General features: G+C 42.8%; 1 protein-coding gene across 4 annotated transcripts in view; it reads right to left on the bottom strand.

Annotated features, from left to right (window-relative positions):
* Positions 1–390: 390 nt before the first annotated feature.
* Positions 391–22,388, bottom strand: part of LRP11 (LDL receptor related protein 11) — a 47,212-nt gene continuing 25,214 nt past the window's right edge. For 2 of the 4 annotated variants that reach the window (XM_059177267.1, XM_059177269.1), the window contains exons 4-7: positions 19,654–19,779; positions 18,106–18,312; positions 5,854–5,955; positions 391–2,331 (exon numbers count right to left, since the gene is read on the bottom strand). In XM_059177267.1, the coding sequence (XP_059033250.1) occupies positions 2,177–2,331; positions 5,854–5,955; positions 18,106–18,312; positions 19,654–19,779 (590 nt within the window). In that variant the 3' untranslated portion in view covers positions 391–2,176. The remainder of the gene's footprint in view (positions 2,332–5,853; positions 5,956–18,105; positions 18,313–19,653; positions 19,780–22,388) is intronic. The other 2 variants (XM_059177271.1, XM_059177270.1) reach the window with 2 other exon arrangements.

The following is a 22,388-nucleotide window of genomic DNA, read 5'->3' as shown; positions in this document are numbered from 1 at the left end:
AAGGGCAGTCACTTAACCGACTGAGCCATCCAGGGGCCCAGCTGTACATGTTCTGAAAGACGGCTTACATGGGCCTTTTCTCTCTCAGGAAAAGACACGTGAGACACAAGAACATGTTTGAGCAATAAGTAGTGGATAATCTTCTCTTTGAAATTATTTTTAAATTATCTTAGATGCAAAACTCCTTCAATCAGAGACAGGGGAGGTACTTTTAGAAGTCCCATTCAGTCCATCTGACAATATAACTATTTTGTAGACCTTGACTCTCCTTCTTTAATTCTTAATTTCCCCCTTTGCAAGATAAGGTTGATATGATTAAATCCAGGTAATATAGTAACAGTAAAAGCAACTTACGATGATGATTAGATTAAAAGGTTATTTAGAAAGGCGTAAGAATAAAATACAATTTATTAAAGGGATATTGTACACATGGAGGTGGACATCTTAAGTATTTCAACACCATAGCAATGCTAAACCGTGTTTAATTTCTTCATATATAAAAACATGTGCCGAAAGATGAATGCCTTATCAGTTTTTATTTTATTGGGTATGGCTATAGGTGACACCCTTTTCTAGAAAAGCAAACTGCAAAGCGTCACAGAGAGTGCAGATATCCTAAGGTCATTCACACGGTCGTTTCTCCAGTCTGCCCTGAGGAGAACATTAAATCTTTGCTCAATTCTAAACATTCAACAAAATGCATGGACCTCTTGGGAAATAAAAGTAATCAATTTCCTTGTTTTTTATAGAACTAATTTTCCATTTATTAATGTACTCTCTTATATTTCTGACCCAAATTAAGCCCTTTGCAAAAGGGACAACTTACCTTAGGTTCAGTCTGAAAATAAAGTGTTCTACAGTTTTGATTCAAGTATTTTAGAAGATTTGCCCCTTCTGATAAGAAGCCATTTTATATAAAGAGTAATATGGGAGTGTAGACAGGCACCACACAACAGAGTCCTCTCAGGATGAGGATTTCTAGGATGTGTATAATCCCGGCATGAAGTGATGATGAGAATAATTCGCCTTTAAAATCCTACAGACTAAAGGGAGAAGATGCTAAGTTAGATGCCAGTTTTCTGTAAAGAAGAATTTGTGCAAGGCTGCTTTCTGGTCTGGGAAAACATGAACCTGCCATGAACAGATTGCCTGGCTTAACATCTTACAGTGCTAAACAAACGATGGAGAAAACTGGCCTATTCCACCAGATGCAAGAACCTGCTGATACTTCTACATGGGACATTTTTACAAAACCTGCACCTAGAAATCCCCTCAGTGTTCTGCTTTTCAATTTGAATGCATTTTTCTCTTCCATCAACACAGATTCCTGTTGAAACCAAGTGACAGTATAAATAAAGCGGCTGTGTTCTGGACTATCGGGCCGTGTCGAGTAGATTCGAGAAAGTCTTAATGGTCCTCTTGGCACTGTGCCCTCGGCTAAGTTTATGTTAAATGTTTGACTTCCACCCCTGCTGCCACCATGGTTTCCCATCTCCCTCCAGGACCATGTCACAGCTAGTTGTAATCCAGAGTCAGGGCGTCTTCTCCCAAAGGCAAGCCTGAGGGGACAGCCACCCAAGGGACCTGAGGTCAGAGGCCCTGGGATAAACTCACCCCACATGCCCTGATGCCTCCTCGACGTGTTCGCGAGGGTTACGATTTCGACATTCCTGCCTGAGGTCTAAACTCACTTGAGATCCTTTCTCAGAAGTAGGTTTTGAAGGGGAGAAAAGAAAGGAGGGCACTAGAACAGGAAGGCCTCCGAACAAGAGAACGCTGTGCATGAAGTGGTCCACGGCTGCTGGGGGCCACTGGTCGGCTTCTAAACAGTAAAGGGTTAGCATTGTCATTTGAAGGCCGCCCCTCAAGAGCCCGAATTTTCTGCCTTGCCTCAGGGAAAATTGCTATTTTCAGGGACAGCGTACCTAAATCAGAATTAGATTGGTGAGTCTTTACTCATATGGATTCCTCTCTAAATTCCCAAACATCTCACTTACTCCTCAAAGAAACTCTTTCTACAATAAATAAAAACAGGTTTGGGGTTTGCAGAATTTTCTGGGGTTTCAGTATTTTTCTCAGCCCAGTTCAGATCAAAGAGGTTATAAAGACGCAGAACCAATCTACGGATCAATGATGAGGAAAACAGCCTTGCCCCCTGCTCCTCGAGTGACATTTGTCACAGATACATCCCGTTGATGAGGTAGTCAGACTCCTCAGACGTGATGGGCCGAGCTTTCTTGAGTCTCTGTTTCACCAGGCGCAGCCGGCAAGCAACCATGAGGAGCAGCACAGCTGTGATGGCCAAGCCCAGGGCCAGTGGCAGCACCGCGCCTGTGAAGCGGAGAAGAGCAAACAGGGCGGGTCAGCGATAGGCCACTACGACGCCACAGTTTCCTGCGGGACAAGCGCTTGGCAGGCACTGTTCCAGTTCTTCTGAACCATTCCAAAAAGCAGGGCCTTGTCTATCGCCACTTTACAGGGGAGCTAAGTGTGCAGGTTACGTCATGGGTCTGAGAGCACGTGGGCTGTGAAGGACAGGTGTCGTGCTCCAACCCACACTTCTTTCAAGCCACATCCTGTACCGAGTTCCTACAAACATGGGTAGCATAGCGGGCCCCAGGGTTGCAGCCGGACTACCCCTCCACCCCGACCCCCGTTGCAGCAGACTGAACGGACCGTGGGGAAGACATGGCACCCAGGGGAATGGCTTTTAGTGCAGTCACAGATGACACTGGGGGATTTGCACATGAGCAGTCTCTCGGAATAAGTATGGACTCACTCCTGATTTCTTGTACTGGTTAGGGCTTGAAGAAATTCACTATCTTTTCTAAATCCAGAGAACCTGCCCTCAGCCAGTAAGAACTACTGCTGAGAGCCAACTTCCAACTATGCTGGCATGATTCCGGCTAAGGGTACTTGGAGAAAACATCTCTCTAGTCCCCTTTCCCCGGGTCTCTCTTGGGGGTTGCGTCCTAGACGCCAGGAGGAGCAGCAGCCTCTGGAGGCTGGCAGGAGTCTGGAAGGGACAGGGTGTGCCCCGGTCGGTGTTCCCGATCAAGCTCCGCCGGCCCTATTCTTAGTCTGACCTATTCTGGAGCCAGACCAGGCTTGGAGGCGATGTGGTGGAGCTACTTTTAGCTTGCAGGGGTCTTGCCAACCCGTGGAATTAGAGGGATAAAAATGCCCATCGCATAAGCTGCTTCCATAACCTTCCCTCTCGTTCCTTCCCTTACTCAGGCAGCATTCAGTCAGGGCTGTGTGCCTGACACAGAGCTGAGTGCTGGTGACCCACAGCAGGCCCGAGCTACTGAGGCCCGGCACTGTACTAAGTGTCTTAAAAAAAAAAAATGGTATGTATATTTTTAAAGACTTATTTATTTAGACAGAGAGAGAGTTTTAAGTAGACTCTACACTCAGTGTAGAGCTGACATGGGGCTCAATCTCATGACCCTGAAGTCATGACTTGAGCCGAAACCAAGAGCTGGACACCTGACGGACTGAGCCCCTCAGACGCCCGCACTCTTCTAAGCGCTTTATGGTATAAATCATTTCATTCTCATGACCACCATATGAGTTGGCACTATTATTCTACCCATTTTGCAAATGAAGGAACTAAGACATCAAGAATGGAGTGACTTGTCTAAGCTTGTAAGGTCGGTGGCGGAGCAAGGACAGAGCCCCAGGCTGAGCAGCTCCAGACCTACTACCACACAGAACTTCTCCAAAAGGGAAATGAGGTCATGATTTTTAATGACTTCAGGTCTGGTAGACAAACATTTAAATGAAAACATACCAGTAAGTACTATAATTACTGTGATAGAATTAGATAAGAAGTGCAGATGTAAAAGGAGTGGTACGTGTATCTGGTTCCTAGGATTTTTGCTCCAGTGGTTTAAATGTATGATGGAGCTTCTTTGGGGCTGGGGAGATTAAGTATATTTTCTGACATTTTTGGATTGAGATGCTTATACATGTTCCAGGTAGAATTTTCTTAAGGTTTCTGGAATTTTGTTTTAAAGATTTATTTTATTTATTTGAGAGAGAGAGGGTGAAAGAGAGCATGCCCCCTTGGTAACAGGGGAGAGACAGAGGGATACCGGGAAAGAGGGAGAGAATCTCATGCAGGCTCCCTGCTGAGTACAGAGCCAATATCACAACCCTGAGCTCATGACCTGAGCTGACATCAAGAGTCAGATGCTTAACTGACTGAACCCCCCAGGCGCCCCATGGGTTTCTGGGTTAGTTAGGCCTTAAAATGTGAGAGTCTTTAGTGTTAAGGTTGTGGCTGCAGCCACAAAGTAGAAGAGATTGCCAGAGAGATTGCAAGAGATTGTCAGGAAAAGAGGGAGGCCCACAAGGGAGGCCCTAGGAAACGCCAGCATTTAAGAGGGCAGACAAAAGACAACCCAAGAGAACAGAAAGGGACAGATCGGAGAAGTGGCAAGGCAATTGAAGGAGAGGAGTTTTGGAAGTACAGGGAAGAGACTATTTCAAGGAAGCACTTGGCTGAACCAAATGCTAAGAGCTCAAGTGGGGTGAAGCCCGGAGAGGCCAACGGACTTAGCAATCAGAAATTCTTTTCAGGGAGATTGAAGAAGGCATACTGTCTTGTTTTTATGTGTTGGGAGAGATCTGAAAGTGTCTGCCTCTGTTGGGAGAACGAGCCCATAGAGAAACAGATTAAAAACACCTCAGAGTTCATCAATGATGGAGAAACACACCTGAGAAGATTAGGGGCTTGAATCAACGTCAGCAGGCCGCACAACATCTAGATACTTGGGGTCTGGATTATTCTATTGGTTAACGGTTATGCTTTAATGTTGTCCAGATTTTATTTTATTTTAAGATTTTATGTATTTATTTATTTGTCAGAGAGAGAGAGAGAGAGAGAGAGAGAGAGAGAGAAAGCATAAGCAGGCAGAGGCAGAGAGAGAAGCAGGCTCCCTGCTGAGCAAGGAACCCCACATGGGACTTGATCCCAGGATCCCGGGATCATGACCCAAGCTGAAGGCAGCAGCTCAACTGACTCAGCCACCCAGGCATCCCTGTTGTCCAGATTTTACAAAGAACACCCTGTGGCAAAAAGAAAGCCTTCTCCACGTTCAGATCTATAATTTAAGAACCATCTTTCTTTCACATAAATCTTCTTTTACTAATTAGTTTGTGGGATTTAGGACTAAACCTACATTTCTACAAAACCAGGTCAAAAGGGTTTTCCTTCTAGTTAAAAACCACCAAAATCATGGAATTGTGATATTCTTCTTGTACTCACTATACATTCTCTGGACCTCCAACACTCCTCATACCTTTGGTCTTTATCGCCGGGAGCAGCCAGAGAAAACCTGGTGCTCTAAGATCTCTACTCATATCACAACCAAGTCAAGCAGAAGAGCCCCCGTTTATCAGGCTCGTTGTAAGAGCCACGAAGTGCGCTAAATGCTTTAATCATCCCATTCATGCTCCCAAACGACTCTGAGGAAGAGACAGTTGTTACCTCACAACCTACTAATGAGGAGGCTGGGATCCAGAGAGAGAAAATTGCCCGCCCCAGTCCGTGGAGTTTAGTGGTGGAGCAAGGGTTTGAACCTTGGCATCAGATGTTACACCTGGGAAGGAATGTAGCAATAATCTAGTCCAATCAACTTATGAAAGAGGAGCCAAGGTCCAAAGATGTGAGGCTACGAGTTTAAGAGCCCAACCCCGCAGCGTGATAGAGGAGGTGAGAATCCCACGGTTCTTCAGACCACGGGTCTTCCGTGGACCCTGGCAGCTTCCTCTGATAACTGCAACAGGAGGACCTGCGATTCTGCAGACACTTATACTTGGCAGTGACTTTCCAGGTCACACATTTACCTGCTTCTGGGGCCGGGTGTTCCCCTCCTCCTCCTCCTCGATGGCTCTTGGACTCAAAAATGTAATTTTCCTCTTTTCTGTTCTTCCCTGAGGAACCACGATCTACAAGAAATAAACAGAACGTATATTGAAGGTACAGCAGAAACTTCAGAAAACAGACATGAAAATACAGCTATATTCGTTTTTTTTTAGGATGGACTTAATGGACTTACAGAATTTATTTCTCTAGTAAACCTAAGTCTGTGTTGGGTACTAGCGCACTAGGTGGCTCCCGTGACCAGTTTCGTAATGCGGAGGATGGGGCTGGAACAAAACCGGTGGCAGAGGGACGGGGAGAGGCACACGGCACACGGGAAACCCTACCCCAACCCAGGAGGAGGGAGGAGAGGCCTCAGCTCGAAAAGTCAGGGATAATGTCTGGTCTTCATAGAATGGAAGGCAGAAGCAGTCCACAGAGGTTTTCTTTTAAAAAATGAACAGAGCGGGCGCCTGGGTGGCTCGGGTAGTTTAAGCATCTGCCTTTGGCTCAGGTGGTGATCACAGGGTCCTGGGATTGAGTCCTGCGTCCTGCTCCCTGCTCTGTGGGGAGCCTGCTTCTCCCTCTGAACCTCCCCTCTCTTGTGCTCTCTCATTCTCTCTCTCAAATAAATAAGGTCTTAAAGAAAAAGTGAGCAGTGAGCATACATAGGGCATTCAAACACGCGCTTTGACTTTCTCACCCAACCCTACTTGGCAGGGGTTCATTGCTTCATGTGCTCTGGTTTGGTCAGAGAGGTTTGACTCCTGCCCAGGTTCTTTCGAGTAGTAAGCGGGTCACAGGGCTGGGGTTTGGTTTATTTATCTTTACTTTTTTTTTTTTTTTTTTTTGAGGGAGAGAGAGACTGTGTGCATGTGCCAGGAAGTGCTGGGAGGTGCAGAGGGAGAGGAAGAGAGAGAATCTTAACCAGCCAAGCCACCCAGGCGCCCCCAGGGCTGGGATTTAAACCCAGGTGTGTCTAACTGCTTATGGGAAGAAACCAGCCCTTGTGATGTAATAATATGTCATTAATTGCTTACTTTATTCAGTTAGATGATACTATTGAGAGCGAATAGTGAGAAAGGTCAAATCTTAGGACTTTTATCCCAGGTCTGAGGAGCCACAATTGTACCATTGTATCATCTCCTATCTAGGAATGGACATTTGTGTGCTTATTACATTGACACTATAATGAGGAATGAGCCAGTGGAGTGGCCCTCCTGCTGTGATCACAGGGGAGGCTGTGGGACTATATAACTCTCAGTGACAATATATTAGAAATGATGAATTGATATGGGGAATTTTACTGAGAAACAAAACCAAATTTTAAAGCTCCTGTACTCATAGGTCATCAACAGGTACTTTAGTTACTCCTGCAACTGAAACCAGGCGACTTAAACGTAGTATTTACAAAATTCTTTGTAAATTGTTCTAAGGGATATGCCTGGATTTACTAAGGATCACAAAAATCAAGAGCTTGATGGAAAATTGTAAAGTTACTGCAGGCACCTACTAGAGCCAGAAAGCCATGGCTTAAACTGATCGTAGCAGTCACAGGCTAACACTGTTAAAGACAAGGGACTGCAAATACATTTATTTTCATTAAGGCATCCTTGACACTCCTTTTCACTGAGGCCCGCAAGCCATCTGTCACCATACAGCGCGGACCTTGTCCAGGATTTAGTGTGAAATATCCCCGACTGTGGCCCCCTCTCTGTCCTAATGGCCATAGCCTTAGGTCTCTGTCATCTTTAACTCAAGCACTGCCAGAGCCTCTAACCAGGCGGGATGTGTCTGCAAAGACTCCTCCTCCAGGAGGCTGGGCCAGTTTGCTCCTAGCCCAGGCTGCCCCAGGCTCCCTGCTTTCTGTGGTCCTTCTCCAGGTTACACAAAAGGACCCATCCAGGCCACCTGCATATGGCCAGTAATGTGGGCTGTCAACCATAAACTCCAGGCCCCAAGAGAATGAAAGACACGAGGAAGGCATATGCAATTCCTTGTAGGCCAGTGAATCAGATTTACCTTTCAAGTTGATTGCTATGATTGTCCATTTGGCTGTGGTGGTGGAAGGCCCGCTCCCACCCAGAACCATAAGGGGAGCAAAAGGAAGAGGAGCAGCCAGTGGGAGACTATACGCATGGGCAAAGGGATGGCTGCCTGGAGCAGTGGGGACCTGTGTCCCAGTAGGATGGGGACAGGGACTACTGAATTTAAGCCACTGGGGCTGGTGGAGCACTGAGGCTATTGAGAATCTGGGCTGTCCTCCACATGGCAAACTGAGTTCAACTCCTTTGGATTTTGTGGACCAATTAAAAATTCAAAGTGATTTTTGTGGCCAATTTAGGGTTGTCAATTTTATTTTGCCAAATAAAGATCTTGAAAGAAATGGTCATTTACGAAGGCCATTGCCTTCACTTCATGATAAAGTGAGGAAATGTGTAAACCCACAGAACATAATACATAAAAAGGACAGCTCTTTAAATGGAATAAATTCAGCCTTATAAAAAATGGACTGCTTTGCTCTTATTTCTCTTTTTGCCATGAATGAATGAAAGGTTTATTATGGGTGGGTACTGTTCCTTCCTCTGCTGTCTTTGGGACTAAATTCGGTTACCCTCCTTCTTGACTCCAAGGGTCTGGAAGCCTTAGTGGGCTTTCGAGGTCCCCATATTGTCCTCGAATCCCGAAAACACCCTTCTCTTTGGGTAGCTGGGATCACCTGCTTCTATAATTGTCATTCCCAAACCCATTTGTTCATGCAATTAACTAGAACCCTTGTTTTCCATGTATTCAAACTCTTTCTGCCCATTGTTCAGAGCACAGTGGAATGTCCACGCCTTTTGCAGGCAGGGCTACCTATCCACGAGGCACAATGGGCACAGAGCCTGTAAAAATGTTTCAATTTGATTTCCCTTAAAATCACAAAACACAAAAACACAATGCATCTGATAATAACACATAATCTAGCCTGTATTACATTAATCTTTATAACAACACAGTCATAAAGAGTAATTTTTTTTTAAGTGGGCCCAGGGAAGTCATAATTCAGATCTACAAGTAGCCAACCCCAACTTCTCCAGTACCCACTGTTCTCTTCCTTCTGAGCTTCTAATGCCCTAATAGAAAGTATTGTACAAGCAGGTCTTAAGGGAACTGTAGCTGTTTCTTGTCTCTGCAACCAAGAGAAAAGGTCTTTGAACTCAAAGAGGCTTGCTGCTGAAGTTGTCACCCCACTGGGGCTGGTATGACATGCTGAGTTAAATTACACACTAGCTGTGTGACTCTAAGTTCTTCACCTTTCTGTGTCTCACTGTCTTCATCCATAAAATGCGGTTAATGATTCCTGCACATCACCAGTTGCTATAAAGACCAAAGAAGTCGCAGTGACGGGCACTCAAGAAGTCCTCTCTCCAATAATATATCTGGCAGTGGGAAGATCACATGGCTGAGAACTCATGTCCTACTTTTTAAAAATAATGAGCCAGGAATAAAAACACCAAAATTTACCAACCTCCAATTCTTTTCAGAGGATTGGCTCATTTGTCTTTTACCCAGTAGAAAAATATAAAATAACTACATTCACAATCCCCCTCCAACTGTCTCTTTCCAATGGAGATGAGTGATAGCTCATCCTCATTCTGAGGAGGAACTCGGTACTGGGGCCACCACTGCATTGTTTTTATTTTTTATTTGAATTAACTGTCTTACAGGCTTGTTGCTCTCTTACCCGAGGTTCCTAGTGAAAGCCACTGCCCTCAAATGCTCCAGCAAAAATTCGTCAGGCACGAATAGCTACTGAGAGACTAGATTATGTTTACATACAAAGTCTCATGCAATCCTTGTAGCAACACTGTGAGAAGCTACTATTGTCCTCTCACAGGCAGGTTGAGAGCAGTTAGTTCCCTGGATCCTAGTAACTTGTGGGGCTGGAATTAGAACCCAGGACTGGTCCAGAGTTGGAACATTTCTACTCAGCCACACTGCTCTCAGAGCCACAGATCCAAAAAATTTAGAGTTGAGACTGTATTTATTTACTCCTATCTAGGCAAATCAAAATACCTAGGCAAAAACCACCAATGTAAGTATTTCCTTAGGAAGTCTGAGACAAAGGCCTATTAAGGATGCAGTGGAGAAAGAAGTTAATTGTACTTAGAAAGGGGTATTGCCTTGGCGATGGGTTCATGTGGAAAACTAGACAAATTCATTCTGCATCTTCAGTTGCCAACCGTGAAGAGTATTTTCTTAGCTGCCCTTACTCCTTGGGGAGAGAAAGCCAGTGCTGTAGGAGGTGGGAGGGATCCGGCATTAGGGAGAGGGCAGTGCACACAGGAGACTTAAGAAGACACACTGCCACAGACTAGAATTTTCAGGGGATTTGTCTTGCCCAAGTCGGTATTTGAAATGTAAATTTCTGTTTTCTACATTTCAGGGAGGAATTCACTGCCATTTCCCAGACTGATTCACTTTTCCTAGACACCAACGTATGTAACACCCGAGAGAAATGCTTCACTTCCACGTGTCCTACGGTAGGCTCTAACAAGAGTGACAAGTCAGAACAAACAAGACAAAGATAGCATTTGCTTCTGTAAATAAATTTTCTAATAACCCTTTTAGAAAAGTTAATGTCTTAGGAAATGATTTTTCCCTTTTCTGAATGACCTATTGTGTTATATGTACACACACAGCCTTGCATTCACAGAAGGAGTTGGAAGGTGGATATGAGTTGTTTTAATTTTCAGTCACCATAGAACATGCAGGCATGTTCTGGAAGGAAGGTGGAAATACCAGCTGGAAAAGTGACTACAATATGGGCTTGCATTCCAGAATGTTCTATGGCTTCCTGCAACCACCTGCCAACTAACACAGACAACAGAATTGTTCTTTGTCACTATTCACTGGCAGAGAACACTGCATGCTGCAAAGTCGGGAAGAGGGAGCTCTCTTCAAGAAATGTTCTGGATCGTTCTAGGATAAGATCTGTCCATTTCCGAAAACAGCTGAATTTCTTGGAGCCCAACAGGCTATTCAGCTATGCTGTTTATCAGGCTCCAACAAATTCAAACTACCTTCCCAGAAATGTTGTTTCATGGATTCAGGATGTTTTCTCAATAAGAAAAGAGATAGTCCAGCATAATGAAAAGATGAAATACCCACAAAAAATACAGCGTACATGAAAAAATCCCTTTGAATACCATTTATAAGGATATCCTCTCTGGATAAAACACATCCCGCAATAAATCAAAGGTCACAGTTTCTCCCTGAAGCTACCACCAGAAAGAAGCTGAAGGGCGGGGCTTTGGCACATTTCGGGGAGGGGAATGTGAGAAAGTGCAGGCCGAGCCCCATGTGACCCTACAGTCCGTGCTCCCTCTGGATCCTTTTTTTTTTTTAAATTTTTTTAAATTTAAAAAATTTAAATTTAAAATTTTTTTTAGCACAGTCCGTGCTCCCTCTGGATCCTTTTAAAAAAAATTAAAAAAATTTTTTTAAAAATTTAAGATTATATTTATTTATTTTACAGAAAGAAACACAGCGAGAGAGGGAACACAAGCAGGGGCAGAGGGAGCTGGCTTCCCGCTGAGCGGGTAGTCTGACTTGGGGCTCCAACCCAGGACTCTGGGTTCATGACCCCAGCTGAAGGCAGACGCTTAACAATTTAGTCACCCAGGCGCCCCCATCTGGATCCTTAGGGAATCTGGCTGACTTGCTGGGCTGGACACGAATCCTCCAGTTTCAAAAAAAACTGGACTCACTGTAAACGTGGACCCATCACTTTTCTAGCACTCTGCAGTGCTGGTGGGCAGATTTCTTTCCTCCGGCTGGGCCAGAGAGAAGACCTGAGCACCCAGGGGGCAGGCTCTGCAGACGCAGGCACGGCTAACAATCCAGCCATGGAGCCTCTGCGTGCTAAGCACAGGCGGCGCCAGGACGCTGGGCAGCCCCTACCCCAGCGCAGGAGTTTGCCTAACCCAGTGTTTGCACACATCTTTGGTTTTATTCGTAGTAACATGCTTAGGAGAAATTCATTTTTTTAAAAAGATTTTATTTATTTGACACAGATAGAGAGAAAGCGAGAGAGGGAAAAAGCAGAGGAAGTGGAAGAGGGAGAAGCAGGCTTCCCACTGAGCAGGGAGTCTGATGCAGGGCTCCATCCCAAGACCCTGAGATCATGAACTAGCTGAAGGCAGATGCTTAACGAATGAGCCACCCAGGCGCCCCAGAAATTCCCAATTGTGAGATAACTGAATCAGGCCACATGCAGATTTAATGCTTCGGAACCTGCCCTCTAGAAGATTGTACTAAATTTAAAAAAAAGATTTATTTATTTTAGAGTGAGTGCTCGCAGAGGGGAAGGGCAGAGGGAGAGAGAGAGAGAGAGTCTTAAGCAGATTCCCCATTGAGAGGGGAGCCCTGGCAGGGCTTGATCTCAGGGCCCTGAGATCACCACTGGAGCAGAAACCAAAACCAAGAGTCGGTGGCTTCATGGAAGCTGCCACCCAGGCACCTGTGACTGTACTAATTCTAATCCCACCCAAAGTGCATGAATCTTGTTTCTCTGAGCTTTGTTCAGTAATTATATTTTTTCCCCTGCTTATGTGAATAGGAAAAACTGCATTTCATCACTTTCTGTACTACATTATCACTATTAATCCTAGTTTATCTTTATTGTTACGCCTGCGGGTGGTCAGCAGCTCCTGCTAGCTGAGCACACCAATCCTAGTTTATCTTTAACATACCTTCAATGAGTTAAGTTTCTTTTATCCTCACAACATGTCCATGGGGGAAGGAAGTGGCAGAAAATTTAACTTGTCCATTTGCATCATACTAGCTGATGATCCTTGAAAAACCCAGGCACAGGTTGCCAACAGTGGTGCATTTTAAAATCTATTTACGTTATGCTGGGTAGAAGATAACTTACCTTGCATGAAATCAGAGGCTGGGGACGCTAGTGTGGGGGTCTTAGGGATGGGGAGGGAGGAGATAGTTGCTGTCTCAACAAACCGCATGTTGAGAGGACCCTTTCAAACATTTGCAAAGTTCTGTCCTTCTCTTCCCACTTTCTCCACCCTGGACTTTTTGAATACTGTGTTTTCTTTCTTCACCCATTCCAACCCACGTACCCTCTAGCACCCATCAGTTTGTTCTCTATATTTATGAATCAGTTTTTTTTGGCATTTCTTTCTTTCTTTCTTTTTTTTTTAAGATTTTATTTATTTATTTGACAGACAGGGATCACAAGTAGGCAGAGAGGCAGGTAGAGAGAAGGATGAAGGCTCTTCACCGAGGAGAGAGCCCAATGTGGGGCTCGATCCCAGGACCCTGGATCATGACCTGAGCCAAAGGCAGAGGCTTTAACCCACTGAGCCACTCAGGAGCCCCTGGGTGTTTGTTTCTTAAAAAAGTTTTTGTTTTTGATGGATATGTAATAACAAACAAATATACTCCTGAGAAAAATAAAAGTTTCGTAAACATAACATGTTCCTAATTTTGTTAAAAGTGAATAAATGTCCAAAAAAACCTACCAGAGCTGATAAATGAATTCAATAAATTCATTGGGATACAATTGAATGAATGAATTGAATTGAATGAATGAATGAAATGAATTCATTAAATTCAGTGAGATACAAAATTAATATACAGAAATTTTTTGCATTTCTATACATTAATAATGAAGTAGAAGAAAGAAAAATTTTTTAAAATCCTATTTACAACTGAACCAATAAGAATAAAATATCTAGGAATAAACTTAATTTAGGAGGTAAAAGATTTGTCTGAAAATTATAAAATGATGATGAAAGAAACTGATGATACAAACAAATCGAAAAACATTCCATGTTCATGGATTGGAAGAACCAATATTGTGAAAATGTCTATAATACCTAAAGCAATCCAGATTTAAGGCAATCCCTACCAAAATACCAATAGCATTTTTTCACAAAACTAGAATAATCCTAAAATTTATATGGAACCACAAAAACATCCCAATGTTGGATTGGGATTGCAAAGCAATCTTGAGAAAGAAGAACAAAGCTGGAGGTATCACAATCCTAGATTTCAAGATATATTACAAAACTGTAGCAATCAAAACAGTATGGTACTGGCACAAAAATAGACACATAAATCAATGGAACAGGATAGAAAATAAAAAACTAAAGCCACAACTGTATGGTCAAAGGAAGCAAGAATATACAATGGGGAAAAGATAGTCTTCAATAAATGGTGTTGGAAAAACTGGACAGACACATACAAAAGAATAAAACTGGACCGCTTTCTAACACCACACACAAAAATAAACTAAAAAAGGATTAAGAACCTAAATGTGAGATCTGAAACCATAAAACCCCTAGAAGAAAACATAGGCAGCGATTTCTTTAATGTCAGCTGTAGAAACATTTTTCTAGATATGTCTCCTCAGGCAAGGGAGACAAAAACAAAATTAAAGTATTGGGACTACATCAAAGTAAAAAACTTTTACATGGCAAATGAAACCATCAATAAAATGACAAGGCAACCTACTGAATAGGAGAAGATATTTGCAAATGATATATCCAGTAATGGGTTAACATCCGAAATATATAAAGAACTTAATAAACCTAACACCAAAAAACCCCCACAAAGAAACAAAAAACAACCTTTGATTAAAAATGGGCAGAAGATCTAAGGACATTTTTCCAAGAAGATATATAAATAGCCAACAGACACATGAAAAGATGCTCAACACCACTAACCATCAGGGAAATGCAAATCAAAACCACAATGAGCTCTCGCCTCACACCTGAACACAAAAAACTGAACACAAAAAACAAGCAATACAAGTGTTGATGAGGACGTGGGAAAAAAAAGAATCTTTGTATACTGTTGGTGGAAATGTGAGCTGGTAAAATCACTATGGAAAACAACATGGAGTTACCTCAAAAAATTAAAAACAGAATTACCATATGATCTAGTAATTCCACTACAGGGGTATTTACCCAAAGAAAACAGAACACTAATTAAAAAAGATACACAAGCCCCTTTGTTTACAACAGCATTATTTACAACAGCCAAGATATGGAAGCAGCCCAAGAGCCCCTCTGTAGCTGAGTGGATAAAAAAGAGGTGGTATTTATACACAATGGGATATTACTCAGCCATAAAAAAGAGTGAAATCTTGTCATTTGCAATGATGTGGATGGACCTAAAGGGTATTAGGATAGGTGAAATAAGTCAGACAGAAAAATACAAATACCACAGGATTTCACTCATTGAAATTAAGAAACAAAACAAAGAAAAAAGGAAACAAAGCCAAAAAAACCATATTCTTAAATACAGAGAACAAACTGGTGGTTGGCAGAGGGGAGGGGTCTAGGAGTTCGGGTGAAGTAGGTAAAGGGGATTGAGAGCACACTTATGAAGAGGAGCACTGAGTAATGTAGAGAATTGTTGAATCACTCTATTGTGCACCCGAAACTAGAACACTGTGTATTAATTATATTTTAAAAAGTGAATAAATGTGCATACGGGGAACCTGGGTGGCTCAGTGGGTTAAGCAGCTGTCTTCAGCTCAGATCGTGATGCCAGGGTCTTGGGATCGAGCCCCGCATCATGCTCCTTGCTCAGTAGGAGAGCCTGCTTCTCCCTCTCCCTCTGACTCCTGTTCCCTTACTTGCGCTCTATCTCTCTGTGAAATGAATAAATAAAATCTTAAAAAAAAAGTGTGTACGTATGTGCATAAATTGAAGTGACCAGAAAAAAATGTAACAAAATGTTAACGGTAAGTTTTGCTAGATGGTTTTAATTTTTTCTTTATATTTTTCTGTAGTTTTCAAATTTTCTACAGTAAATATGTATTACTTTAATAGTTAGGAAGGGGGCACCTGGGTGGCTCAGTGGGTTAAGCCGCTGCCTTCGGCTCAGGTCATGATCTCAGGGTCCTGGGATCGAGTCCCACATCGGGCTCTCTGCTCGGCGGGGAGCCTGCTTCCTTCTCTCTCTCTCTCTCTCTATCTCTCTGCCAACCTCTCTACCTACCTGTAATCTCTCTCTGTCAAATAAATAAATAAATAAAATCTTTAAAAAAAAATAGGAAGAACAATACATATTATAAATATGTTATTATATTATAATATAATGTATAATATAACCTAGTAACTGGACATTTAATCTCTCTGCATCTGTGAAACTCCATTCCTTACATCTTTATAACCAAAGTCAGAGGCTTATTATCAAAAAGGACAACGCAGAGACTGCAAATTCTTTTCAAACTGATGGCTCCCATCCAGTGGTGGTGTAGCCTGGAGCACTGTTTTCAAAGAAATTCTGAGACTGAGTGCTCACTGACCAGGAGACAGTGCTGGGATCCGGGAGCACTCTGGCCTGGATACCAGCACAAGCATCAGGCTGTGGATCATTCCCGAAGCTCTCTCAGGGCTATGGGGGCTTAGAGGTTGTCTGCTTGAAATCACTTACTGACTGGTGAGGAAACAGGCCCAGAGTATGAAGCAGCTTGCTCAAGGTTCTAAAGGCCAAGCCAAGACTAGACCCAAATTAAGGAGACATGGGCTTTGGTCTCTTCTCTGTCTTCAGCTAATCCACTCACGCCCATGTGAGACTCTCTACCACAGAGATCCTGTGAGAACTCCTCTGTCCTATCCGCCAGCTCTTCAGCCCTTCCCTGCTGCCCAGAGCACAAGTCTCTCCTGACTCTGGCCTCGTGGTTGGGGGTTGGGGTGGTGGGGGTGGGGTGGGGTGGGGTTGTCTTCTCCATTCATACCTTCCATTCTGGTTAAAGGGACTACAAGGCTTGGCTGGACTGACTGATTTGCCCAGCAGGTGGCAGTACCAACAAGGGAGAGACCCAACGCAGGAGCACAGAAACCACCTAAATCTAAGCACAAAGTGGAAGGTTTTGTGTAGATGCTCTTATGCATAAACAATGAATCTCGGAATATTGAAAAAATAAAATAAAATTAGAAGTGCCCCCCAAAATAAATAAGTAAACAAATAGTAGATAAACAAAAGATTGGAAAGAAATATCCTCAAATATTAAAAGTTGTTTTTAGTAAAGGGTGGTATTTTAAGTCATTTTCCCTTTTTATTATTTGCATCATCTGCAACGAACAAAAAATTTTCATCAAGAAGTTCTTAAAATAGTGACGGATTATTTCCATATACTGTAGGCAGAATTGGGAGTACTGAGAAGACATTAACAAATGCATATAGAAATATAATCTTCTAGGGGCGCCTGGGTGGCTCAGTGGGTTAAACCGCTGCCTTCAGCTCAGGTCATGATCTCAGGGTCCTGGGATCGAGTCCCGCATCAGGCTCTCTGCTCGGCAGGGAGCCTGCTTCCCTCTCTCTCTCTGCCTGCCTCTCCATCTACTTGTGATTTCTCTCTGTCAAATAAATACATAAAATCTAAAAAAAAAAAAAAAGAAGAAAAAAAGAAATGTGATCTTCTATATTTCTTTCTATGTCATCAACAAATACAAATGTGCAAAACTAAATTTAAGATGATAGAATGCTAATCCTTCAGCGGTGTGAATATATTTAAAATTCTTATTAGCCTTATTAGAAAATACAAAAAATTACAGATTTAGTTAAATTGGGGACAAAACACCGAATTGCTGGCACATGCAACCATTTCCATGTGACATATATTTTCGTTACATTCACTTGCTTAGTGTGAAGAGGAATTACATGGATGCATAGGGGTTATGCTGTTTCATCTCAAAATAACCTAAAATTTAACACTTAGGGCATTTGTTTCCTTAATACAGGTGTTGAAATTTCCTAATTCTAGCTTATTTACTAATAAATGTGCTGGTCTCTCTGGAGTATGCATGAATGTATGAATGTATTTAGTAGGTGTTCCTTACTATAAATAACCAGTGCAAATAGATTTTTTTTCCTTTTTGGCTAAATTCTTCATTTTAACTCTCTTCTTTCTTGTATTTCCTAAACACTCATCAAATATAACCTTAATTTTTTTTTAAGATTTTATTTATTTGTCAAAGAGAGAGAGAGCACAAATAGGCAGAGTGGCAGGCAGAGAGGCAGAGAGAGAAGCAGGTTTCCCACTGAGCAAGGAGCCCGATGTGGGACTCGATCTCAGAACCCTGGGATCATGACCTGAGCTGAAGGTAGCGGCTTAACTGACTGAACCACCCAGGTGCCCCAAATATAACGTGAATTTTGAAGCCAAGGGTCAGTGTAGAAAATAATGCTGTTTGTGGAGCACCTGCTCAGGTCCTTACCTGGTATCACAGGACTGGTTTGACTCTCTGGTCCCCCAAACATGGAATGATTCCTCTTCTCCGTGTTTGATAAAGCTGGTGGCTGGTTTTGGACAGGGACTTTCAGGGACTTTTCCAAGAAGGAGCTTCCTGCTGCATCTTTGCTTGGTCCTGTGGTTCTAGACTGGGCAGTTGCTGTGTGGGTCACCATCTTCCGGTCAAGGCTCACTGGAACATGGAAGAGCTACTGTTGGTTGTTGGGTTTCTAACTAAAACCACTAAATTTGATGGGGGTGCCTGGGTGGCCCAGTTGGTTAAGTGGGTGACTCTTGGTTTTAGCTCAGGTCACGATCTCAAGGTCATAAGATAGAGCCCCATGTTGGGCTCTGAGCTCAGTGGGGAGTCTACTTACCTCCTTCTCCCTCTGCACCTCCCCCTTCCTCTCTTTCTCTCTCTCTCTCTCAAATAAATAAGTAAATAAATCTTAAAAAAAAAAAAAAACCCAAAACCTAAATTTGCTGTAGATTTAATCATGGGTATTTGGGAATAATAATCATCTAAGGCATGTCAGAGCCCCATAAAAAACTTCTCTCTCCAATGGGTAAATTATTTTCTCTTCTCTTCCAATAATTGACTTTCTAAATGTCACCCATATATTGACAAAAACAAAGCTTAAATCTAAGGTTTTGAGATTCTACATCCTTCTTCAAACCAGCACCTTCATTATACTTTCTGAAGTTTCCTTCTTTCTTGCAGTGTCCTTTTGTGTAGGTAGATGACATTATAAGATGGGTTTATAGTCCTGACTTAGGCACACCCAGTACACCGTAAATTTTCAAAAAAAATTATTAAAACAAAATCCTAACTCACTTCAGTTTTTAAAAAAAATATTTATTTATTTGACAGACAGAGATCACAAGTAGGCAGAGAGTCAGGCAGAGAGAGAGGGGGAAGAAGGCTTCCTGCTGAGTAGAGAGCCTGATGCAGGGCTCAATCCCAGGAGCCTGAGATCATGGCCTGAGCTGAAGGCAGAGGCTTAACCCCCTGAGCCACCCAGGTACCCCAACTCACCTTAGTTTACTTTAAAATCATAATCTTTTAAAAAAGATTTTATTTATTTATTCGACAGAGAAAGAGGGACAGTGAGAGAGGGAACATAAGCAGCAGGAGTGGGAGAGGGAGAAGGAGGCTTCCTGCTGAGCAGGGAACCCGATGTGGGGCTCGATCCCAGGACCCTGGGATCATGACCTAAACTGAAGACACTTAATGACTGAGCTACCCAGATGCCGCTAAAAACCATATTCTACACAGCTTTTTTAGGATGGGGAAGAATCTTTTAGAAAACTGAAAGCAATTTTTGAAAAAGGTAAGCAATATAAAAGGTTTGACATTTAGAACCCAGATTAAGACTCCTACTAAATGCTCACTTAATTTAAGGCCTTAGCTTATTCACATGAAGTTATACCTGAAACTAGGTAGAAAAAGAGCAATAGTGAATTTGCGTTTTATTATAAGAATACAGACATCCCTTCTCCCCCGCTGCCTGAAAAGGCCATGCAGCTGACTCACAATTTTGGCAGAAAGCCTCATCAGACCCATCAGGACACTGCTCCACTCCATCGCAAGCCAGCGTGATGTCAATGCAACAGCCATCGTCACAAAAGAAGTGGTAGCGTGAGCAAACCTTCAGGCATCCTGTTTACAAACAGTCTCATATTACAGGAATGTGGGAATAGTCAGCACTTCACCATGTTCTGTGTTTTGATTCACAAAGACTAAATGTACAGTGAAATGCTTTGGGGTCTACAGATGCAAATAATGGGGAGACACGTAACAGTGTGAGCTGGAGCAACAGGTTTCTAGATAGTGAAGGATATCTCCTTGACCTCCTGGCTATGTTTTGAGGCACCACCATGGGCTCTTGTCTCAGTGGCATTCTCCAGGCAACAGTGCCTAAGAGGTGCGAGCAGAGGAGTAGCTGCTCTGGGTTTCTCCAGACATCCCTGGCTTTGCTGCCTCCCGGCTCTCCCTCTGCATTCCTTCATTCATCCCATCATCTCTGTGGGCCTCCTAATGCTCTAACCTAGACAGCTTAATTAGAGACACCATTTTACACATGCTATGTCTCGTCTTGTTTCCTAAGTAATAATTTTTGCTGAGATTAACTCTCTACTATTGAACTCTGTTTGTTAACTATCATATATCCTTGGTGCTCTCAAGAATAACCAAGATCTTTAGTTAGTAGCTGGTACAAATTTGTTTTCCTTAAATAAGGACAAGTGGTCTCCAAAAAATTGTCCAAAAAATTGCCTCCCGTTTGGAGCTGTTAGGAGTTTTTAATCTACAGTGTGATTCATGGGAGTTACCTGTATTTTCTTAAAAGACATTCCCCCGCTCCAGATTAAGCCAACTTTGCCAGACTTAGCTATACAACAACTGCAGGACAACTTTTACTCTGGTTAATGCAGACTAAAGGTTATCAGGCTAGAAGTAGCTCTAATGGAACTTCATAATTTACTGGGTACAGGAGGAGCTAGACTCTCAGGACATGGGAGCGTAGTAGATGATGATATTCTACTGAAACAAATGGTTGAACCCAGGTGAAATCCTGGATACATATTCCTTTGGAAGGCCGTTAAATTGGGGCCTGGGAAAGGACTCCCTCTGGGTACAAGGCAGTTTGAAAATACCTTGACCCAGAAGGAAGAAGAGAAGAAATGGTGTAGAAGCTCCTGAGAAAGAAAAGGAAGCAAAGAGCTTCAGTTATGACCAAAGATTTTGGCCCAGAAGGGGGAAATTCCTTCTGTTTCAGGAATGGAGCTTAGAACAAAAGTGAAGGGGAACTAGGTTACCCTGCATACCTAGCAGGATGTAGCTACTGCTCACATTGTTAAGATCATGACATGAAAATCCCAAATATCTCAAGGTTTTACTTATTCATTTGTAGTTTGGGAGATAGATTGGTATTTGTAACTTATCCATTCATTTCTAGATTAGTGGTCTCTAATTTTTTTTGACTGCCCATCTGATCAATACATATAGTATTATATATTATACATATTAGTAAATACATATCTCCATCTAGAAATAATATGCATATACTACTATACTAACATATTAAACACATTATAAAACTACTAATAATTTAAAGGAGGAGATTAAAAATTACTAAAAATAAAAATTCAGGTGTCTTCTTCTCCATCCTAAAGATGCTATCCCTGGGGGATCCTCTTTGGAGACCACTATTCTAGATCATATTGGAGATGTTTTTTGGCTTGGCATTTGAAGAGATGATTTTCCTCCAAGCTTGAAAACATGCAGACTCTATATCCAAAGTCAATCACATTATTATCACATAAGCAGGGGTACATGCTTGTCTGTTTCCCCCAGAAGGTACACCCTTGGTTACCATTACAACTGGATTGTTAACTGCAAGGCCACTATGTATATAACAGAGGGGAGAGAAACACCTCTCTATCCCCACTCTGGTTTTCAGTGTCTCTATGTGGTGTTTTTTCACTTTAGTTCATAGTATGTCACTCCAGTCTAGGGGGGAGCAATTCCAGATTTGTCAATAACAAAGACATTCTTTTTTATTTTCTATATAAAGTTACATACATAAGACCTATATCCAAGTGGTCTTTCAGTAACCAAAAGTGATTCATGTAACTTTCTGCCACTTCAAATACATTTTATTATCATCTCAGAGAAAGGCCAGAAATGGACAACTGGTAATTGACCTTTGGAGCCCTGGGAAATTGGTCTGAGCAAATAAGCCAGGCAAATGCCAGGCTGGTGCAGCGTTGGTCATCACCTGGGACCTGTGCTTGTATCCCTTTCTCCCTCCCAGGCACCTTGGTTGTATAGAAGCAATCCCTTTCCAACTTCTGTAGGGAGAGTGGGGTATTCCTGCCTTCCTCCTGTGAGCTCTTGACTGGCTCTCTATGCAGGTGACCCTGGATCCCAGGCTGATAGCAGTCCTCCACAGGGAGTGAGTGGCCAGAGCTGAGGCCGTGTTTCCAATGGCCCTGCTGCAAGCCTCGCACGCCAAGGTACCCAAAAATGTTTTCATTTTTCAGAGTTTATTTATTTATTTATTTAAGTAATTGCTCTACCCAATGTGGAGCTCAAACCCATGACTCCGAGATTAAGAGTCATGCAGTCTTCCAACTGAGCCAGCCAGGTGCCCCTCAAAAACACTCTGAGTAATTGCCGAGCTCTCCCTTGCGGCTGCACTAAGTCAGTGACCTAGCTGGCATCCGGGCTGGCTCGGATTCCTGACCCGGACGCTCCTCGTACTTGCC

The sequence above is a fragment of the Mustela lutreola genome, chromosome 6 (assembly GCF_030435805.1).
Source record: "Mustela lutreola isolate mMusLut2 chromosome 6, mMusLut2.pri, whole genome shotgun sequence".
Lineage (NCBI taxonomy): Eukaryota > Metazoa > Chordata > Mammalia > Carnivora > Mustelidae > Mustela > Mustela lutreola.
The sequence above is the reverse complement of the archived record's forward strand: the minus strand, read 5'-3'. Positions and strand labels throughout refer to the sequence as shown.